Raw genomic sequence first — 21,488 nt, 5'->3', positions numbered from 1 at the left:
GGAAGAAAACGGCCGTCTTGGCACTTGCCAGTTGTATTAGGTTAGGAGGCCAGTTTAGACACTGAGCAGAACCAAGTGGCGCAGTGGCTCTTGGATTTTATAATCTCAGGCTACAGGTGGGGGTTTGCAAGTTTGAATTTCCTCCACACAAAAGGGAAATAATCTTCATGCAGAAAAGAAACAGCATTTCAGGAAGAAGATGGGTTTGGCCTGGTCTTATTTTTTTTTGAGTGCACAGAGAGGTTTTGGTTTGTTTGGAGAAAGAAGCCGTCAGACCTGCACAGAACTTCAGCTTGAAGTGGCACAGTCTAGCAAAGGCTTCGCGGTTTACAACTTTATTCTGAATAAGGTGGTAGGCAGAGTAGATCCAAGAGCAGAAAATGTGGGCCTGAGTCCTCAATGCTGCGTAGCAAGGGATAAGTCCCATTGGCCATTTCTGCGCTTCTGACTGAACCTTGAAATCAATGCTTTTGATATACAGTATTGGAAGGCTTAACTTTATAGAAAGTTAGCCTTCCGTCAGTTTGCTTCAAAAGCCAACCCCACTGAAATAAACGGGACTTTCCCCACTTAGCACCCTGATCTTAACCTCAGTTCTGCTTGGGAGTAAAAATATTAGGATATGGGATGGCCAGTCCCATGGACACCTGGAAGGATTCCAACAGCTGCTGTTTTAAGCGTACAAAGGGCAGGACCCTAGTAGGCATGTCTACTCAGAAGTATGTCCTATTGTGTCCAGCAAGGCTTACTCCCATGTTCGGATCACAACTTTCAAATAGGTTCCAAGAAGGCGAAGCGAACTGGTTTCGGAGTAAACGCATTTAGAGGTGTCCTCCTGGGTTATCAGATAACCGGGACTGTTGGTAAGGCTGGCCTTGTGGGTGCGTTTTCCAGTGGGGCATAGCTTAAGCCAGCCTCTGCGCCCACCTCTTTTTCCCTGGGGTGCACCTGCTTGTTTTCTGGGAACCGTGTCCAATGTTTCAGTCCTGGGACTCCTATCTAAAAGGCACATTTTTAAATTTGCGGGTCCGCGAGTGAGTTTCTTGACCCTACAGCAGCTGGATCCCGTTGGATCGAACACACGAGATCATGACATGCGGGGAGGTATAGAAGGCAATTGTGCCCCCCCCCTAAACTTTGCTCGGCTGCCAGTGTGGAGAAAGGGGTTTTGCCCTCCCGCGACACACTAAAAGCATAAGGAACGAACACCCGTGGCGCTTGGAAGGGCCGGGGACGCGAGTGGGAAGCGTTGCCGGGGCTTCCATACTCAATTCCGCGCATCTCCAGGGTGGGCTGGGAGAGACTCCTGCTGAAATTCTGGGAGAGCCCCTGCCAGTCAGTGTAGACAATATGGAGCTACAAGGACCCTCAGTGTCAGCTGCTTCCTATATCCCCACGCTCCAATTATGGGATCCAAAACGATTCTTCTCGGGAGATTCCAGCGTAGGGTGGCGCAGAAGCGTATCTTTTTGTGCCTGCGAGCGATCCTCGGGGCAGAGATTAGAGCCTATGCGTACGTTCTCCGTGATGGGTTAAGGGTTAAGTCCGCAACACACACACACACACACACACACACACACACACATGTTTCGTGCAACTCGATCCTATCCATGTTTATACAGGAGCAAGTACTTCTGAAGGACTTATTCCCAAGGAAGTTTCCACGTGATCCACAGCCACCTTTTCATGCTGTTGGTCTCTGCCCGGTAGTTCCAGCTCCCGTCTTTTCTACCCACCTGCTTCTTTGCCAGCCCCAACTGGAGCCTTGGCTCGCAAAACCGACTTGCGATGTATCCTAAACAGGCAGAAACGTTCAGGATGAAATCATGGGTGCGCACGGGTTTTCCTCCGTAGTGAGTGGGCAGAGGAGATAGCTTAAAAAGTAAATAAGCCTTGTTGGTTCTCGGAGAGATGATGGGAAGCTTTAAGGCCGCGATCCTAAGCAGATCCCCGCTTCCCGGTTTCGAAATCAACGCGGTTCTTTCTTACCTCCGAAAGAGCTTTTCTAAAAAAATGTTTGCGACGGAATGCTTCGGTCACTGGAGGATACCACCCACAAAACATCTGTGGATCGCACCTTTCTCCCCGCCCCGCCTTCTAAGATGTTCTCATATTCTATTCGCTCTGCTCTCAAACGGTCCCTAGAAATAAGCAACGTGGGTATGGGTCTAGTAAAGGTGTGTGTATGTGCGTGCGTGAGTCAGTATCCTTGGGGTGGGAGCGGGGTGGGCTTAGCCAGTTGGGCAACAGGCTGGGAGACACGGGTAGCCGCTGGGATGGTTGTCATGTATGCCTTCGCAGTCTGAGTCTTCCCCTTGGCTCTGCGTGGAAAGCCGGAGTCCACGCAGAGTGGGAGAGCGCACCAGCGCCCAACAGCAGCGAGACTGCTGTGGGGTGGGGAGGGATTGGAGCCCATTTAGGGGTGCAGGAGGAAGAGGAGCGATCCTAGCTGACATCCCTTCCGGATCCTGGCCTTGACAGAAGCGCACCAGATCCATATCAATGAAAGCACCGATCTGTTTTAGGGTGGAAGGGTAGAGAACCTCCATCATGTCGCTGCTGGGATCCAGCTCCCATCACCCCCAGCCAGAATGGCCAGTGGCGGGGAATAGGGGGCCCAGCAGCTTCTGGGGAGCCCACAGGTTCCCCATTCCTGATCTATCGCCTTGAGATGCGAGGAGTAGGGAAGCGATACGATTCGGGTACCGGAGTGCTGTTTAACCCTTTGCGGGTCTCCAGAAAGATGCGCGCGGAAGGGAGGTGTGGATGGGTCGCTGCTGCTGCTATTACTACCCTGGGATGGCGGGAGTGGGGAAGCAGGGAGCGGCTGGCCTTCCTTTCCTCCCCTCGCGATGCTCCTGTGCTCTGCTTGACCCCCCCCCCTGCACCCCACCCCCCCTGCAGCGCTGCAAGGATAAGCTGAACGCCTTGGCGATCTCGGTGATGAACCAGTGGCCTGGCGTGAAGCTGCGCGTGACCGAGGGCTGGGACGAGGACGGCCACCACTCGGAGGAGTCACTGCACTACGAGGGCCGCGCCGTGGACATCACCACCTCGGATCGGGACCGCAGCAAGTATGGCATGCTGGCGCGCCTGGCCGTCGAGGCCGGCTTCGACTGGGTGTACTACGAGTCCAAGGCGCACATCCACTGCTCGGTCAAGGCCGGTAAGAAGGGGCTGGGGGGCGGCTCATTCGACTCGGGAACCGACCCTTAACACCCCCTCCCAATAAATATAGATGTTAAACTCTTAGCAGCATTTCACAATAATCATAGCTTGGTCCCCAAGACGTTTGGATGGCGCCTTGTGCGCTTCCTTCCGGTAACTCCTGCAGCCAAGCTGGTGCCAAAAATCTTGCTCTGCTTTCCTTTGGACGCATCAGCGAGGTCCAAGGCTTGGTCGCCTGGGCAGCCCAGGACCTCCAGACACACTGCCCAGGCTTGCGCCCCACTTCAGTGCTGCTAAGGCAGTGGTTCGACTTAAATCCCCTCCACAAACGCACTCCATTGTCTCTCTATAGACAGAGGGATGCCAAACACACGCATAGCTTGGCCTGTATAGAAAGAGAAGGGGCAGTGCTAAGATCCGACTCCTAGTAGTAAGCAGGTAGTAAGTACAGTAGTAGTTCACATCTGCTTCTTTATTCCAAACAACATAGCAGGCACTGTATAGATCACGCAGAAGGGATTGGTCTTCGATCCTAACAGCTTGTTGTAACTGTTGCTACTAGTAGTAAGCAAATCCTAGTATTAGTAGTACAGTACTTGAAATTCACTTTGCGCCAGGGACATGCTAGTTGAAATATTGAAAAGGACTGGTCACTGGATCTCACAGCCAACAATTAGTCCTGCTATATGACAGTTGCGACAACTACAGTTATTTAGGATTAGTATTCCCAATGCTGCCTACTCTGTACTAGGGGGAGAAGCAAGGAATGGAGAGGTGGAACAATCCCATGGCAATTGGCCAGATAATTTAAGAAGCACCAGTGGAGCTATAGCACCTTAAAAGACAAAGAGCTTTGTTGTGGTGTTTGATTTCATGGGCCATGCAACAGGCGTATCTTAACCCAGCATACTGTTGCTAATAGTGGCAAGGCAAATGTCTCTGAGAAACTCACAAAGCGGGTGTGAAGGTGAGCTAGCCCAGAGTCAGCAATCCACAGATAGGCTGCCTTTATGTGTAGAGGTTTCTGCTTAGCTATCATGGCCGGTCTGCCAAGCCACTGGCAGGCCCATTCTCCACAAATCTGCCAAATCCTTGGTTGCTGGTGTCCATCAACTTGACTTCATTGTGCCTTGTGTAGAGAATGAATGGAATGGTGCTTAGGGCAGGACTAGGGAATCTGTGGCTCTCCAAACCTCACTGGACCCCATTTCCCTCCAGGCCTAGCCAGCATAGCCAATGGTTAGAGATGTTGTAGTCCAGCAACAGCTGGAGGTCCACAGGTTCCCCAACCAGGCTTATGGAGAAGTGGTGGCGGCTGTTGTCCTGTGGAAATGGTAGGGCAGAAGGCAGGGAGCCCAACCGTAGCTGGGAGCCAGAGCCAATGAAAGGAGAGCTGGCTAGTTTTGGTCTCCACTGTCCTCCCTGCTGAATTGTACAAGCCCAACGCTGAGGCTGAGGTCCAGGCAGTGTCACCTGCTGGGCTGGGTGTAAGAAGGCAAGCAGATGGGCTGGGAGGAATCAACACTGAGCTTGGTGGGACAGGGCTCCAATTGCCCTAATGAACAAAACTCCAATGTGAAGTCTGCATTGAATGTCCATTGAACCCATAATGTAAGGGAGAATCCACCTCTCATGGACGGATCTGTCCTTCATTGCCATGGGGAGACCTTGACCACTGAGATGTGGCTCCCACCCTCCTCTGGAAACTACCTGAGAAAAGGCTATCCCAGACTTGCCTGCCAGATCTAAAGGCTGCAGTCTTGCTGCCCACTTGAAGGCAGCTCCATTTAAGTCAGTGAGACTTACTTCCAAGGAAAACTGTCTAGGAATCTGAATACAGAGAGCTTGTTGAAAACCTCTCTCCCCAAGCCAGTTAAGCCCTTTGTTTTTCTACTTCCAACTCCCGAGTACAAAATCTGCGCAGCCTTATTTTGACTTGTTTGCAAGCAACAGCATTTTACTTTCCAGGACTGTGTTTAGACAGGGAGATGCTGGGTTCTCACTAGAAGGAAGGAGATTAGATCCCACGCACCCTACCCTATCCCGAGGAAGAGTCAAAGCGCACTGGTCATAGGCCAGGCTTGCCCCTAGCAGTCAGGATTCCTTCTCTGCTGAATCACTGGCAAATGCACTTGAGGCTGCAAGTCAAAGCTGCAAGATGGATTTAGGTGCAGCGAGTGAGAGAGGCTGGTTTCGAAGGGCGCAGGCTTCCAACTCAGCGTGGCTACAACATGGGTCGCCATTGATGCGGTTTAACTTGCTCCTCAGCACACTTTTAACTCCCTGGGACGCGGGTGGCACTGTGGGTTAAACCACAGAGCCTAGGACTTGCCAATCAGAAGGTCGGTGGTTCGAATCCCCGCAACAGGGTGAGCTCCCGTTGCTCAGTCCCTGCTCCTGCCAACCTAGCAGTTCGAAAGCACGTCAAAGTGCAAGTAGATAAATAGGTACCGCTCTGGTGGGAAGGTAAACGCATTTCTGTGTGCTGCTCTGGTTTGCCAGATGCAGCTCAGTCATGCTGGCCACATGTCCCAGAAGCTGTAAGCCGGCTCCCTCAGCCAATAAAGTGAGATGAGCGCCACAACCCCAGAGTCGGCCACGACTGGACCTAATGGTCAGGAGTCCCTTTACCTTTACTTTACAGCACACTTTTAACACCCTGGTGAGCATCAGCGAGTTGAGCTGGCCTAGTGCTCAATTTATCCAGAGTAAATGAAACTGGAGTAGTAGGGCATTGCTGCACCTGTAGTAAGATTAGAGGCTTGACAATCCAATTCCAGCTCCTTCAGACTGTCTTAGAACTGACTCAGCCCTTTCAGGCCTGACCTAGATAGTTCCTTGGGATCGTAAGCAGCTGGCACCCCCAATTCAAGCCCATCCGTCACTTCAAATGCAAACAGCTCTCAGGCAGGGACAGCTCAGTCGTTTGCTGCTCATCTTTCAGTCTTGTAGGCAAGCCAGGTTTTCCAACGACTCGGGAGCAAATGCAACTTTGGCACTGGGATTTGGGGATGGGGGGGCGGGGCGCGTCCCCTTTGTGGCTCTTCTGGGAAGAAGAAAAAGATTCTAGTAGAGAATTCTCACGTGTTTGACTCTCCAACAGGCAGTGCGACCCACAAACTAATTTACCCGGCACAATTGCTCTTACACATGGCCAGGGCTGTTTTCTGATAGACAGGGTGTGCCCAAGACCCCGTTTTCTTTCGCAAGGAGCTGGAAGAGGCCAAGTCCTGTGTCGACTGGATTTCAAATGCTTTCCCACCACGCCTCGCCCTATATTCATCCTAAAATAGGTTAATTAGTAAACTCCTTCCTCGTTATTCTTCTTGTTCCTGCTTCTCTGTCATCTGCAATAAAACCACCCTAGTTCCGATGGGGAAAAAAAGTTGTTTTCTCAAATCCGGATTGTAAATCGGCACATTGGCATGAGGCAATTGCTTTTAATCTGGATCACAAATGGCCACCGTTTAGATGAGCCCAAACCTACAGGGTGTAGGGGCCAAACACACAAACACACACACACACACCCCCCTCCACATACACACCTTCAGCTTCCTTCTTACAATCCACCTGGCGGTACTGGGAATCCCCCGTGCTTGCAGCGCCACCTGCCGGTCCGACGGAGAAATGCACACATGTGGCCGGCCCCCTCCCCCTCAAGCTATCTGCATAAATTGTCGCTTTTTAGCAAAACAGTTAACGGTGAATTATTTCGGAGGAGTCAGGCCGCTTGTTTTGCCACCTCCTCTCGTTTGTTTGTTGCCTGGAGTTTAAACAGTAGTTCAATGGCAGCTTTCAGCTGGGGCAAAAAACAAAAAAACAAAAACAAAAAAACCCCACCACCACTTTAAACGTGCCAAGAAACATGCATTCGCGAAAGAAAAATAATGAACTTGCTCTAAATATATCGATTGACATAAGCAACAAGAGCTAACGGCGCGCCCGTGTTTGGGAGGAGGGCGGGGAGAAGCCACCCATTTAAGTCAATGGAGGTGATTTCATTGAGAAGAGGATGCTTGAAGCAGCTGGGGTTTCTTCTAACTAGCTTCTAATGCAGGCATCCCCAAACTCGTCCCTCCAGCTGTTTTGGGACTACAAATCCCATCATCCCTGACCACTGGTCCTCTTAGCTATGGATGATGGGCGTTGTAGTCCCAAAACAGCTGGAGGGACGAGCTTGGGGATGCTTGCTCTAATGTCTAATGAAAAGAGTTCCTATCCCTAAATATATGCCCTCCCACTTCTCCCCTTCCACACCCTCACACATAGAGCTCCATCTCTGCCCCCCACCCTACCATGAAATGAGTAGGAAATTCACTGCCCCTGTTTAAATAACAATTAGCAGAGGGCCCCTGCTCATGTGCAAACAGCATACCTCACATTTCTTTGGCTTCAGGCTATGAGAGGTAACATTTAAAAAGCCTTGAACAGCATCAACTTGTTTAATTAAGCAGCGAAAACAAAGCACCTGAGCCTTACGAGGCTAGTTTATGGGAAGAAGATGAAAAGGTGTGCGTATTTTCATGTATGCGTAAGAATATGTGCATAAGACAGGGATGAGGAAACTGCAGCCTTCTAGACGCTGTTCAGCTCTGTCTGCTTCAGCCAGCCAGGCCAATGGTCAAGGGCGATGGGCATTGTAGTCCAATGACATTTTGAGAGTCACTGGTTGCCCTCCCTGGGCAGAGGACGCACCTAAATATTCCTTGTTTTTCTGCCATGCCAAAAAAATAAAAAAAATAAAAAGCTTAAACAAAGAGGAAGGGGCAGGAGGGAGGGTTAAGTTTCCTACACAGGGAATGCTGAGGGGTACTCATCCATAACTTTCAGAATCCAGCTGGATTTAAGAATATAAGAAGAGCCTGCTGGATCAGGCCATGGTCCCATCCAGTCCAGCATCCTATTCTCACAGTGCCCAACCAGATGCCAGTAAGAAACCTGCAAGCAGTTTCTGAGCACAGTAGCCACTCTTCTCTCCTGTGGTTTCCAGTAACTGTTATTTGGAAGTATTTATGCTTCCATCTATGGTGGCAGAGTGTAGCTTCTGAGGCTAGTAGCCACTGATAGCCTTCTCCCAGTTAATAATTATTACTATAATTAACAACTGACCCAAATTATTCATTTCCCTTCAAAAAGGCACTGGATTTCCACCCTGTAGCTCTTGCAAATTATCTTTCTTTACACATTTGTATTGTGGATACGATAGTATAGACTTTCCCATCCCCCAAAACCTGGCTTCCAAAACAGGAACTTTCTCTCTCTCACACATACACTCATACAGGATAGTTTGATCATTATTGTGGTGCATGTTGGGTGCTGTAGGAGCACTGGAAATCCCCAAAGGACTTGGTGGTTTATGTTGGACAATGTCAAGTTTATATATAGGTACCATTTACATCTAAAGGTGCTTGAGATTTAGGCTGCTGCCTGGCCCTACTTTACCTGCAAGTCAACCCAATTAGATTTGACAGGATAAACCTCTGGGAAGGCATGGTTAGGACTGCAGCCTTACTCAGTCACTGAAGAGGGCATGGAAATGGTTAAAATCTGGACCCAGAGTTAATAACAACTAGATTGGTCCATAACAGCACCCAGAAGTCTAGGACATTGCAGATAGGAAGAATAATGGGCTGTGGCAATTTCTGTTTCACATATTTTTCATGATCCTCCTAGTGAGCGTGGAACATCTTGTGGTGGCAGCCTAGAACCATCTATGTTTGCCCTTATAAGATATGTGTACAAAAATAGTACAGGAGATGATAGATAGATAGATAGATAGATAGATAGATAGATGATAGATAGATAGATAGATAGATAGATAGATAGATAGATAGATGATAGACAGACTTGTACTGTAGTTTGTAGATTATGCAATGACGTCCAGATGTTGCTGGACTACAACTCCCATCAGCTCCAGCCAGTGTTCTGACTAGGGCTGATAGGAGTTGTAGTCCAACATCATTTGGAGGACACCAGGTGGGCAAAGGCTGAATTAATGAACAAAATGGACTACTGAGTTGATTCCAACTAAGTTCTACTTAGAGTAGACCCACTGAAGTGCAGGGACTTGTCTAACTTAGGTTTATCCATTAGAATCCACTCTGAGTAGAACCTAGTCTGGTTACAAACCATGAATTTTAGTTGGTCTACTTTGAGCGGAGTGTAGCTGGAGGCAAGCCATAGAATCTAGATGGTGTGAGGGTTAAAAGGGCCTTCCCCCAAGACTCTTTTGGAAGTGAAGGACAATTGCAGTGCAATAATGTGGAATGGTATAATAGTGTTATTCTTATGATGTAATAATGCTTGCCAGTTCCCTTTATCTCACTTGTGCACATTCACTAGCTCCAATGGAACAGGGAAAACTCAGCACATATAGCTGTGCTTGTTGCTACAGCTCTGTGTTGAGAAAATTAGCACCTTTTGAAAAATTGTCCTGTCCTTCAGTTACTAGAAGCACAGGACCTCTGATAGGGAACTGGCAGGTTTTCATAGTATTTGATCTCCCCTGTAGTCTAGAACACCATGGGCACAAAATAAGTATTGAAGAAGTTGTTCGTTTCTAAGTAAAGGAACCCAAATAGTTTTAGTTTATAAATATTTATTTGTAGTCTGCTTATATACAAATGTACGGTAAATACAGCATTTCCACCCTATAATTGTTCAAAGATGGATCACAAGATAATGATAATATTAAAATTAGACAACTGGGGGAACTGCAACAAAATCTTGTCCAAGTTTGGAACAAAAAAATTCCCGTTGATCTCAGAATTTCTATGGATCTCTCGAACATTTTCAGGTTCTCACTGAAATTTGTCTTTCAGAATTACTTTTTAAATGAAACTTAGATTTGAAGTCCTGCTCATTTAATCTTAAGGCACTACCATTTAATATCAAGGTCCCAAAGTTACTACTTTTACTCTCACCCCCCCAAAAAAAACCCTTACTTCTATAATTTCATGTTGTTGCTGTTTTAAATGGAATTAGGAAACCATGGTTTTGATGCCCAAATTGTTACATGGTGAGACCTGAAATAGGAAAGGGGATGAGGGGAAGATGGGATATGGAGAACTTATTAGGTCTGAGCAACAGAGCTTGCTGCAGCTTGCTCCCAGTGTGGGCATAGCCAGGATTTATGGGGGGGGGGGGGAGAACCTCAGTCAGTTAAGTATTTTTATTGATTTACTTGATTTAGGGGGGCAGCTGCCCCCACCCCCCTTTTGGCTACGCCCATGTCTCCTAGGTCCAGTTCTAAACCCCTACTTAAGCAAGATTTCTTTTTTAAAGTTTGGTTTCTGCCGGAGGAGTCAAATCAGCTCTAATCCAAGTTTTCAATCTCACCTGCCTTCTGGAGTGAATTATCTGTTAGCCGAGCTACCACCCACAAGGTCAACACAAAAGGAACAATACTACAATAATAAATGGTTTTATAGGGCCTTCACATCAGGGAAGAATTCGCCCTTTATAGATCTTTCAACAACCATTTCAAGTGCTGTACTCAAAAGCAGCCTTTGCCAACTGGGTGCCCTCCGAAGATTGTTGGACTACAACTCCCATCAGCCCTGGTTTGTAGCATGGAGGATGCCATGTTAATAATAATAATAATAATAATAATAATAATAATAATAATAATAATAAATTATTTATACCCCTCCCATCTGGCTGGGTTTCCCCAGCCACTCTGGGCAGCTTCCAACAAAACACTAAAATACAATAACCTAGTAAACATTAAAAGCTTCCCTAGACAGGGCTGCCTTTAGATGTCTTCTAAAAGTCTCGTAGTTATTTTTCTCTTTGGCATCTTGTGGGAGGGTGTTCCACAGGGCGGGTACCACCACCGAGAAGGCCCTCTGCCTGGTTCCCTGTAACTTGGCTTCTCGCAGCGAGGGAACCGCCAGAAGGTAAAGGCTGCTCCCGGCCAGCCTAAGCTGGGTGCCCATACTCATCTTCAGCACCATCCAATTCCATCAGAAGCAAATGGCCCCACCAGGCTCAATCTGGGCATTGAAATTCAGGGCACGCTCAGGATTTGGGAAGGGAGGGGGGTAACCTGGAGGGCATGTCACACGAGGTCGTGTGACTGTACAACGTGGATTTCCCCAGCCCTGGCTTGAATCCCATCTGCTCCAGCTGGTTTCCAATGGCCAGGCTCTGGTTTCATGACTGGGAATGCAATGAGGAGATTAAAAAACCAAAGTGGTCCAGGCAGGGGAGGTTTTCTGAGCCGCCATCTCTGTTTGCAAAAAGTATGATCCCGGAGATTGGAATGCAAAAGAGGCGAGCTGCCCCCCCCCCCAAGGCCTGAATGACTGTCAAGAGGGGAAAGGCACCGTATAAGAGACAAGACGGATCATGGGGGCTGGTGCGGGCGAGGGGGGCGGGCGGGAGGAGAGGGAGACTGAGAGCAAGCTCCTCCATTTCAATTTCAAATACACATCTTGAGTGTTTTGGAAAAGTGTCTTGGTCTGTGCAAATAGCTCTTGGAAGGCCTTTGGTGGGGAGGGGGCAGCAGGGTTGTATAGGGTCTTCTTTTTGCAAAAGTATGCGTGTGTGAATTGGCATAGAGGGCTCCCCCCACACCTGAACAAATAGGGGGCCCGAGGGGGCGGCAGGGTGGAGTGTTGGAAGTGTCCTCTCTTCTGAGAGTGCCTCTCTTTTATTGCACAGATCAGAATGACAATGCTGGCCTTTTATTGGATTTTAATTAGAGATCCCAAATAAGGGCCTGCTCAAAGAAGCAGATTTTCACACCTCCGCCAGCTTGCTGGCATGTTTACTGAGTTGCTACACAACTGGACCTATTCATCTGGCCCCTCCGAGTGTGCAAATAAAGCCTAGGCTGAAGAAGCCGGGACTTTGGGGGGAACGGGTGGCTGGAGAGGGGAGGAAGGTTGTCTGAAGGTGTCAGGAACTTTTCTTTTTGCTTCCTCGCAAAGGGCGTCCTTGCCTCCTTTCCGAAGATTTCTGTTCTGTTCCTTCCCCATCCTCCACTCCCAAGCCGGGGAGATAAAACTGTTAGCCGATCAATACCAATCTGTTTTGTTTTGTTTTTCCTATTTTACCCCTTCCTGAGAAAAGGCATTAGGAAAGGTTCCAAGGGTTGATTTCGAAATGTAATTGCTCAGCCGTCTAGCCACAGAGGGAGCTGAGCCACTGGCTGCCCCGACCCAGCCTGCTTTTAGGAGGAAATTTGCTCTGGAAATAGCCCACTCAGGAAGGAAGAGGGAACTTGAAAGACAGAGAGGGAAGATGGGTTTCAACATCCTGGCTCCGTTGAAACCCAGCGTGGCACTTGACTTCAGCCAGCTCATGCAGCTTATTCTGCAAAATCTCTTGATGCTGGAGGGTGGACTGTGAGGTAATTTTAGATACTGGACCGAATGGTCATATGGGGAACCCTTGGCAAGATGTATCTGGGAATCTTTCCCTAGTGCACCTGAGCGCCTTCCTTCTTACTCAGAATGAGGCCCTGAACATCCTCCCCAGACACTACACCTGATGTTGAGGTGGGGCATGATGTTGTTGGAGTCCAGCTCCCATTACCCCTGACCATGGACCATGCTGGCTGGTGCTGATGGGAGTTGGGGTCCAACATTAGAGGGTGCCATCTTAGCTACCCCTGGGGTAGCACTACCATGATATCTCATGTCTGGAAAGTATGGCAGAAGCACTCAGTTCTACTTTTTCCTTTGAGAGAAAGCTGTGCGGGCAACTTATGCCCACATCCTGCCTTCTGGTGCTGTTTTCTGAGAGTCTGGGGTGTCCAGCAATCTTCAGATGGGTCTTCTTGGCCCACCCTTTGAAACTCATTGTTGAATTCCAAATGTATACCAGTTTAACTGCAACAGCTTTCCCAGAGGATGGTGAGAAGTGTAGTTTTGTGGAAGTACTTGATAGTTCTCTAACTGATACCCTTAGTCATTCCTCTTCCTCTTCCTGACTCACCAAGATTTCTGGGGAGATGGAGTAGTCAGTCTAAGACTGCAACACTACGCACACTTACATGGAAACAAAGCCACAATCTTTTGTTTCAAGTCCCAAATCTGCCTGCTTCCCTCCCCTTTAATATTTTTCTGCAGTCTGGATGCACTTGCAAAGTGCAATTCTGGTAAGATCCAAACTACCTGCAACCACGTGCAATTTTTGTATAGATTTGTGACAATGTCACAGATGTGACATGTATCTCAAGTCCTTCAGATACCTACTGAGAGCAGTGCCCCTTCCCTGGAAATAAGCCCCACTGAATACCGTTTTTATTTATTGGTTTATTAAATTTGTGACTCACTTCCCACAACAAAAAGTCCTGAAGCAATTTACAACACTGTGCAACATACTTGTGAGTAAACACCTACAGGATTGCACTGTTTGTCTTTGGTGTAGAAAGGTTGCTGCTTCTATGACATTCAAGGATGATGGTACAGTTCTTGGGGTGTTAAGCAACCTTTGAGTCTTTCATTCCAGTTGACTGAGAAAAGATCTGGCAGCTGCTAACTGTTCATGAGGCTCCCCTCTGGTGCCTGGCTACCACCATTCTTCACCTGTCCAAGCAAATTACCCCACAGCCAAGAGCAGCTTTAAACATAGCAGTGAAGCTGGAACCCAGATCTCCTTGGATGGAATGTTCTGACTTGTGATATGACTCCATTTAGATTGCCAGCAAATGGGCTGATCCAGGTGGTTCTGAAACTGTGGTCCATGGACCACCAGTGGTCTGTGAGCTTCATTCAAGTGGTGTGTTTCAACAAGTGGCTACTTGGTTGTGCCAAAGGTTACGCAGAAAATGTGGGTTTGGAGTTGGGTTTTTTGAAGTAGGAGAGAGAGGCACAGTTCCAGGAATAGGAAGTGTTTATGGCACCAGATGCTTTAAAATTATCATCCTGTGGTGGCCTTTCAAAGAACTACATCCTGGTGCATGTTATTTCTGAAAGTCCCAGTGCGTTAGTACTCAATAGTGGCACCATGGAAATGGTATCTCTATGTCATGGGGAAAACACTTGTTTCCAAACAAGTGTGTTTGGGATCATGGTGTGCTTTTTATGTTCTCTCTTGTCCAACTCTTGCAACAAACTGAGTGTTGACTTTGAAGTAGGGAGGCTTGCTGAGTTCAAATCCTTTTTCATCCATGAACTCTCTGTGTAACCTTGAGGAAGTTCCTCATTCATAAAACTGTAGTATCTGTCACCTTCCTTGGAGATCTGCTTTGACCATGAATAATTACTAAGGAGAACTTGTGATGGACTATTATTACTATTATTATTATTATTCCTGGTCCTATGGATACTAAGGATTTTTTTTTTTTTATGTTGTCAAATTGGCCCATGTGAACTATGCTGATCCAAAGCAATGCTATACTGAGGGCACAAGGTTAAGTATCTCCTCCAAGTTTTCTAAGGAACTGGGATTTCATCTCACAATCCCTGGGGGTGGCTGCTGTGTCCTCCGTGAGAGAGTAGCTTGACCCTGGGTGAATTTGGGGTGTCTGTAAGCAAGAGAAAGTCCTCAAAGGTTTTTGAGCTGAATACAAGTATTCAGCAAGAAACAAAAACCCACATTTGAATCTGAATTTGAAAACTGCTCCTTGTTTGAGCTTGAAAAGCATTTGTTTGAGCTCTGATGTTTAACTTCCTGGGTTGAGCCAGAGACCCACCCAATATGTTTGGTTTCTTTGGAGAAAGGTGTTAAATTGTTTCAGGCAATAAATATGTCCAAGGAAGTTGGTATATTACAGTAGACATGGTATTGGCTGACGTTTATGAGAAGGAATTGAGGCTTCAGGTTCTGGGAGAGACAGAAGACTCTTTATTTTCTTTGTTCTCCTGCCCTTCAGTATTGAAAGAGAATCAGCTCAACACAAACGTAGTCAGTCAGCTCAAGACGAACACAGTCAGCTTAGCTTGGGCCTGGCCTTATGTTACAAGAAAGTGAAAAGGCTCATGTCCAGGCAAAATGCAAGAACGTTCAGTCAAAAATCCCTGCTCCAAAGATCTTACAGTCTTGATTTGGTGATGCAGGGGACAAGGCAGGCTTGGGGTTGGGGGAAGGACAGGACACAAAATGACAGACCAGGATAAATAGGGTTTTTATTTCAGAGATGGGTAGGAAGAAATCTTGGCGTGCACACCTTTTAGTGCCTGCATTCATCTTCTCTGAGCCGAGATATGCCTGTTCAAACTGGGCCAGTAATGAGCCAAATTAAAAGTGTGCTGACATGGGACCTGTGAAGCCATTAGGAGGACCACAGATTTTGTCTGCTGTTTGAAGCAAATCCGAGGGCACAAGGTCCCTCTTCTCCCTGGCAACTGCGTTTCCATAGTAACAGAGTTTCAGTGGCTACTGCAGAGTACAGCTCCCTAGTTTTATACTGCCCCTACATTATTCCAGCAACAGTTGCACAGGTTTTATGTACATATATATGCTTATAAAATTTATCGCTCTTACACACACACACACACACACAATGTAAGGGTTGTAGTCAGCTAAGTCCTACTCACTGTAGAACCATTGGCATGACTTAGGATGTCTATTGACTTCAGTGGGTCCTTAAGTGTAGGTGGTGCTCATGGATTTGCTTGCTTTGGCTGAAACAGAAATAGGAGCCCCTACAGTCAATGCTTTTACTGCAGCTACCACACAGCTGCACTCAATGCCTGGTGCAATGATGATGATAATAATGTATATCTGGCAGATAAATCTGATAGAGATGGCAAAATGACCCTAGGGTGAGAGTTGCCTTGCTGAGGTCATTTGGCCAGCCACACCTTTTTGCTCTTTGAAGACATTGCAGAGTGTTTAGACTATATTTTTGCAAGGTGTGTGTGTGCATTGTATAGATACAGATATATAGGATGTGATTTTTACATGTAGACTTCATATATTAGTGGGAGACGCTGTCTTTTCTCCCAAGTAAGTTCTAATTTTACACAAGAACAGGAGCATTGCTTGGTACTTAACTTTTAGCAGGACTGGAGCCCTAATCTGCAAAGGTCAATCCTCTATCTTGAAGAGCGATCAGAAGATGGTCAATTTGAAGGTCTGTCTGCTGCATAGATAGAGGTCCATCAGAAGGGAGACTTGCAAAGGGCTTTAAATTGTCCCATCAACAGTTTCAGCACCTGGACGGCAGACTAATCAGGGATGGAGGTCACCTGTCCATGTGCAAATTTTACACTCATTGGTGTCTTCATTTTTTGTGCTGGCGCATCTCCTCTTCTTTGGTAATGTGTAACTGGCCACCCTAGCAAATTTATATGCATAAAGATTGGATCTGGAATTAAATACAGTGGTACCTCGGGTTACAGACGCTTCAGGTTACAGACTCCGCTAACCCAGAAATAGTACCTCGGGTTAAGAACTTTGCTTCAGGATGGAAACAGAAATTGTGCGGCGGCGGCGGGAGGCCCCATTAGCTAAAGTGGTACCTCAGGTTAAGAGGTTAAGAACAGTTTCAGGTTAAGAACGGACCTCCAGAACGAATTAAGTTCTTAACCAGAGGTACCACTGTATACAGATAATAAAAAATTATTACCAAAACCAAAGCAAAACAAATCACAGAGACAGACACAGAACCACAAATGTATAAATTATATTTTCACAGTACAGATTTAGCTGATGGAGTGGAGTAGGAGGCACCTATTTAAAGTATGAGTTGTTCTGAAGAATAAACAGCAAATTTATTTGTTTTTTATCCTCCTGCCTCATCAATCCTCCCTCCCAAACTTCCTTGATTCCAACAGTCACCCATGTATATTATCTGCCACAGGAAGTATGGCAGCAGTATAGTTTTATTTGTTGGGCAATGGAAAGGCAAACATGAGTCTTGTGCAAAACCGTGTGTGTGTGTGTGTGTGTGTGTGTGTGTGTGTGTGTGTGTGTGTAAGTATTGGACAGCAAGCAGTTGAATAGTCTTCTATTGGAGTCGACAGAATGGGTTTCTTTAAAGCCCAATTGCAAGTAGGCCGCAGCTAGCGGGGAAGTGCTTGAAAAGAGTGTTCTGTTAGCTACAAAAGAAGTCTTCTTTTGAGCATAAATTTCAGTGGGGAAAGTAGTGGGGTTGTGGGTCCTGTGGGCACCAGTTGAGGTCTATATAGGCACAGGCGCATCTGCAAGTGCAGCACTGGTGACCCCCGGTTTATAGGATGGATTTTTGCATGTGCAAAGAACTGTTTGTTTGACAGAAGGGGTGGGCGGGCAGGGCATATGTGCTCAGCCTGTTTAGGAAGATAAATCTCCTGCATGAACATATTATGGCCTCAGACCCCAGTGGCATTCGGGAAACCTGGCCCAAAGCGTTTGTTCTTGGCCATGGGCCATTCAAGCAGGGCAATAGCTGAGGTGAGGCCAGCAGATGGATGTTCCGGCTAAGGAGTGTTCAGAAACAAGCATGAAACCCAAATATGGTGTGGTGGTTAAAGTGTTGGACTAGGACCTGGGAGACCAGGGTTCAAATCCTCAGTCCTGAAGCTCACTGGGTGATCTTGGGCCAGTCACTTTCTCTTAGGCCCCCCTACCTCACAGGGTTGTTGTGAGGGAAAAATGGGGAGCGGGAAAACCATGTGTGCCACCTTTGAAGAAAGGCGGGATAGAATTCTAATGACGTTTTTAAATTTGTGACATAACAGTTTTTGTTTAAAGATTAGGGCTTCATTTTAGAATTGGAACATTTCTGGTTTAAAAAACAACAATAATAATCAGCAGCAACTGGTGCCCTTGATATTGTTCCAAACATTACCCACTTGGTAGACCAAAGCACCCACACAAATGTTTCCTTGGCTCAGGGTGGATTTTTCAAGATCACTATCTACACGCTTGAAGTGTTCATGGAAATTTTTAAAAAATCCCCTTTTGATTTTTGTGAGTGGCATTCAGCTCTGTTTTGCTCAGAGTAGACCTGATGAAATTCATAGACCTAACTTAGTCATGTCCATTCATTTCAGTGGGTTTAGTTCAGGCATAGGCAAACTCGGCCCTCCAGATGTTTTGGGACTACAATTCCCATCACCCCTGACCACTAGGTCCTGTTAGCTAGGGATCATGGGAGTTGTAGTCCCAAAACATCTGGAGGGCCGAGTTTGCCTGTGCCTGGTTTAGCTGAAAAGCTCCCTATGATTGTGAGCATGGCAGGGTGCTTATAGGGGTGGGGGGATAGTGTGGAAGGCTAACTAAGGGGGGCACTTTTCCATTAGCAAAAGATGGAATGCATGGCTCAGAAAAAGGATAGATTTGCCCATTCATATGTATAGATGCACATTTAGAAAGCATTGCTAAAGCTGAAATATAGCTACAACACATGACACCACCACAATCAGATACCCTGTGTGTCTGATAACAATTACTGAGCATTTTCCATCTTCTCTCCCTTTTTACATTTCTTGGTGGACTTGAAACTGAGAACTCTAAAAAAGAGTTGTAGGGCGCATGTTCACCTGGTGTTTCCTTTTGACTTGATTGCAGTTAAATCAGCTTGGGATCCAGGGCTAATTCAGTCCCTCCTCCTCTCAAAATGACCCGTGGTGTTTTTTTAGGTGGGGAGGTTCTTCCAGTGCCCCTCCTGCTTTCCAGCCCACCATAAGGGAGTCTGGATTGCTCTGACCCGCCTGAGTTGAGATGTATAGGGTTTCACTGTGAGGGAATATGTTCATTATATAACTAGGTTAAACCTTATGAGCATAAAAACTGGCCTATTCAATGTACATGTTTCTGATTATAATCTTTAAAAATGCACAGAGCAAGACAGACAGTGTTAAGCATTGAATTTTTGTTGTTGCTGTTAAGACATTTTAAAATATAAGTTCAGTCAACAAATTCCGGCCACCGGGGGCCTGTTTTTGATATGATTCATCATATCCATTCACATGCAACTCTTAATTCAATGATAATAAAATATTAAACTGAGGGAGGGGGAAAATAAATGGATCCCTGGACTTGAAACCCTGTCTATAAACTCTAGCTTAAGTGAGCTGATTTTAGACTCTGGACTTAATGCTCCTGTACAGACCCCAACCCCACCCTTTTGATGTGTTTTCCTTCACTTACTGAACTCGAGAATGTGGTGAGTCCTGCTCTCCTACTGAGTAGGGCTCAGGACTTCGGCTTCACGATTGTTCCTTGACAGCACCATTGCGTAGAAATGTGGCAACCCAACCTTAGAAGCAGGGCTGGATTTAGGTTTGATGAGGCCCTAGGCTACTGAAGGTAATGGGGCCCTTTATATGTCCAGCTGTCCTTTGTCAACAACAAATTGTCGCTGTTTTTTGTGTTGAATATATGCTATATGGTAATTTATGGACCTAATAGGTATCTAAAGCCATTTGCACATAACAAAATATGTATTTTATCAACGTACTTGTTGAAAAGTCCACGCAGAATGCAAAGTCCATGCAGAATGTAAAAAGGTAAAGGTAAAGGGACCCCTGACCATTAGGTCCAGTCGTGACCGACTCTGGGGTTGCGCGCTCATCTCGCTCTATAGGCCGAGGGAGCCGGCATTTGTCCGCAGACAGCTTCTGGGTCATGTGGCCAGCATGACTAAGCAGCTTCTGGTGAAACCAGAGCACCACACGGAAACGCCGTTTACCTTCCCGCCGGATTGGTCCCTTTTTATCTACTTGCACATGACGTGCTTTCGAACTGCTAGGTTGGCAGGAGCAGGGACCGAGCAACGGGAGCTCACCCCATCGCATTGATTTGAACCGCTGACCTTCTGATCGGCAAGTCCTAGGCTCTGTGGTTTAACCCATAGCGCCACCCGTGTAGGCACCCTATATATAGAAATGAGCAAACCAGTGATATTTTAGGGAGCAGGCGAGCAGGCGGGGCCCATTACTTACATCACGGGAGCCTACATAACACAAAACACTGTTGTTGTATGTAGGCTTTATTTTATTTGTTTTTTATCTTATATTTTGGAAATGTACATCCAGGTTGTTTTGCCTTTAATTTTTTTGGGGCCCCCAAGAGAGTGGGGCCTTAAGTATAGCTTATTTAGCTTATGCATAAATCCGGCATTGCTTAGAAGGACATCCTTGAGTTCAAGACTGGGATAGGAGAGACATTCAGTTCCCTTTACATTTTAAGTTGCCCACAGCACCAAAATGCAGCCATCCTTAGAAACGTTTACTTCCCTGAATTTTGCAATGCAGTTCTTCAACCCAAAAATGCGTGTATGACGGGGCGAAGGGCATATATGAAAGAGTTGCTAAAATAGGGAAAATATAAACATTTTCAAAATGGGGTGGGTAAATGTTATTAATGGGGACACCTGCATCCAAAGATACGAACACTAAAATGCTGGCTAATTTTCACGAGTTGCGAACTGCTGCAGAAATGAGCTGAGCTTAAGAGTGGGAAAACAAGAGACATCAATGAAGCCAAACTGACAGGTCCTCCCATTCCAAGTGAAAGCCAATCTGTGTCCCCATCGCACACCTTACACCGGCAACCCCGGGGCAGGTGTCTCCAATGTGCGAACTTTAAAGACAAAAGGAAAAGGGGCAAAACGCTGCCTTGGGTGGGGTTTCCCGTCCCCCGCTGCTTTTCATTGTAATCACTTTGTGTGAGTAGCATCTGGGCAGCTGAGAAAGGGAGAAGAAGGGAGAGCCCCTGAAGACTTTCTCTGCTCCTTCTTTCATTCCACTGTGATGCGTGCTAACTTCATAGGTAAGGGAGCAGGTGTATAAACATGCACGGGTGGGAAAGGAACAAGGCGGGAGGGAGATTAGATTTCAAAGCTTCCTAGCCTGTCCTGGGAAGGAGGCAGGCATGTTTTGCTAGAAACTCCTCGTCTGGCATTATAATGCACCTCCACTCAGCCCGGCATTGTTGCCAACGGTAGGGATTTTCCCAGCATTTAATCTTAAAAAAAAGGGGGGGGGAAAGAGGCGTAGTTGCAAGGCTCAGAGCTACACTCTTGAATCTGAAAGCTGGTCTCCTCACCCCAGATATGCAGAGGGAGACCATGGGCTATTCTGACCCATTTTAATTTAGCTGGTGATTTAGCATTTAGCCCAGGCATCCTCATATTCAGCCCTCCAGCTGTTTTGGGACTACAACTCCCACCATCCCTAGCTAACAGGGCCAGTGGTCAGGGATGATGGGAACTGTAGTCCCAAAACATCTGGAGGGCCGAATTTGGGGATGCCTGATTTAGCCTGTTCCAACGTACCAGTGAGGATAAAAGCAGGAAGGGCTGCGGTTGTGGCAGTAAGAGGTTTGTGGGAAATGACGGCAGCAAGCTCTGAGAATCAGTAATGTGGCTGCTGCTGGGATTTTCCCAGTCTCACCTAGGCACCGAGCGTTTAAATACAAAAAGGACAGGCAGGAAATAA

At 46.9% G+C, this 21,488-nt stretch overlaps 1 protein-coding gene across 1 annotated transcript in view; it reads left to right on the top strand.

Moving 5' to 3' along the window:
- SHH (sonic hedgehog signaling molecule) overlaps positions 1-21,488 on the top strand; it is a 33,007-nt gene that overhangs the window by 6,238 nt on the left and 5,281 nt on the right. The window contains exon 2 of the mRNA XM_081834473.1: positions 2,905-3,166. Within this exon, the coding sequence (XP_081690599.1) occupies positions 2,905-3,166 (262 nt within the window). The remainder of the gene's footprint in view (positions 1-2,904; positions 3,167-21,488) is intronic.

Source organism: Podarcis erhardii, assembly GCF_964252035.2.
Source record: "Podarcis erhardii genome assembly, chromosome: 12".
Classification (NCBI taxonomy): Eukaryota; Metazoa; Chordata; class Lepidosauria; order Squamata; family Lacertidae; genus Podarcis; species Podarcis erhardii.
Note: the sequence above shows the minus strand (reverse complement) of the source record. Positions and strands in the feature narration are given on the sequence as shown.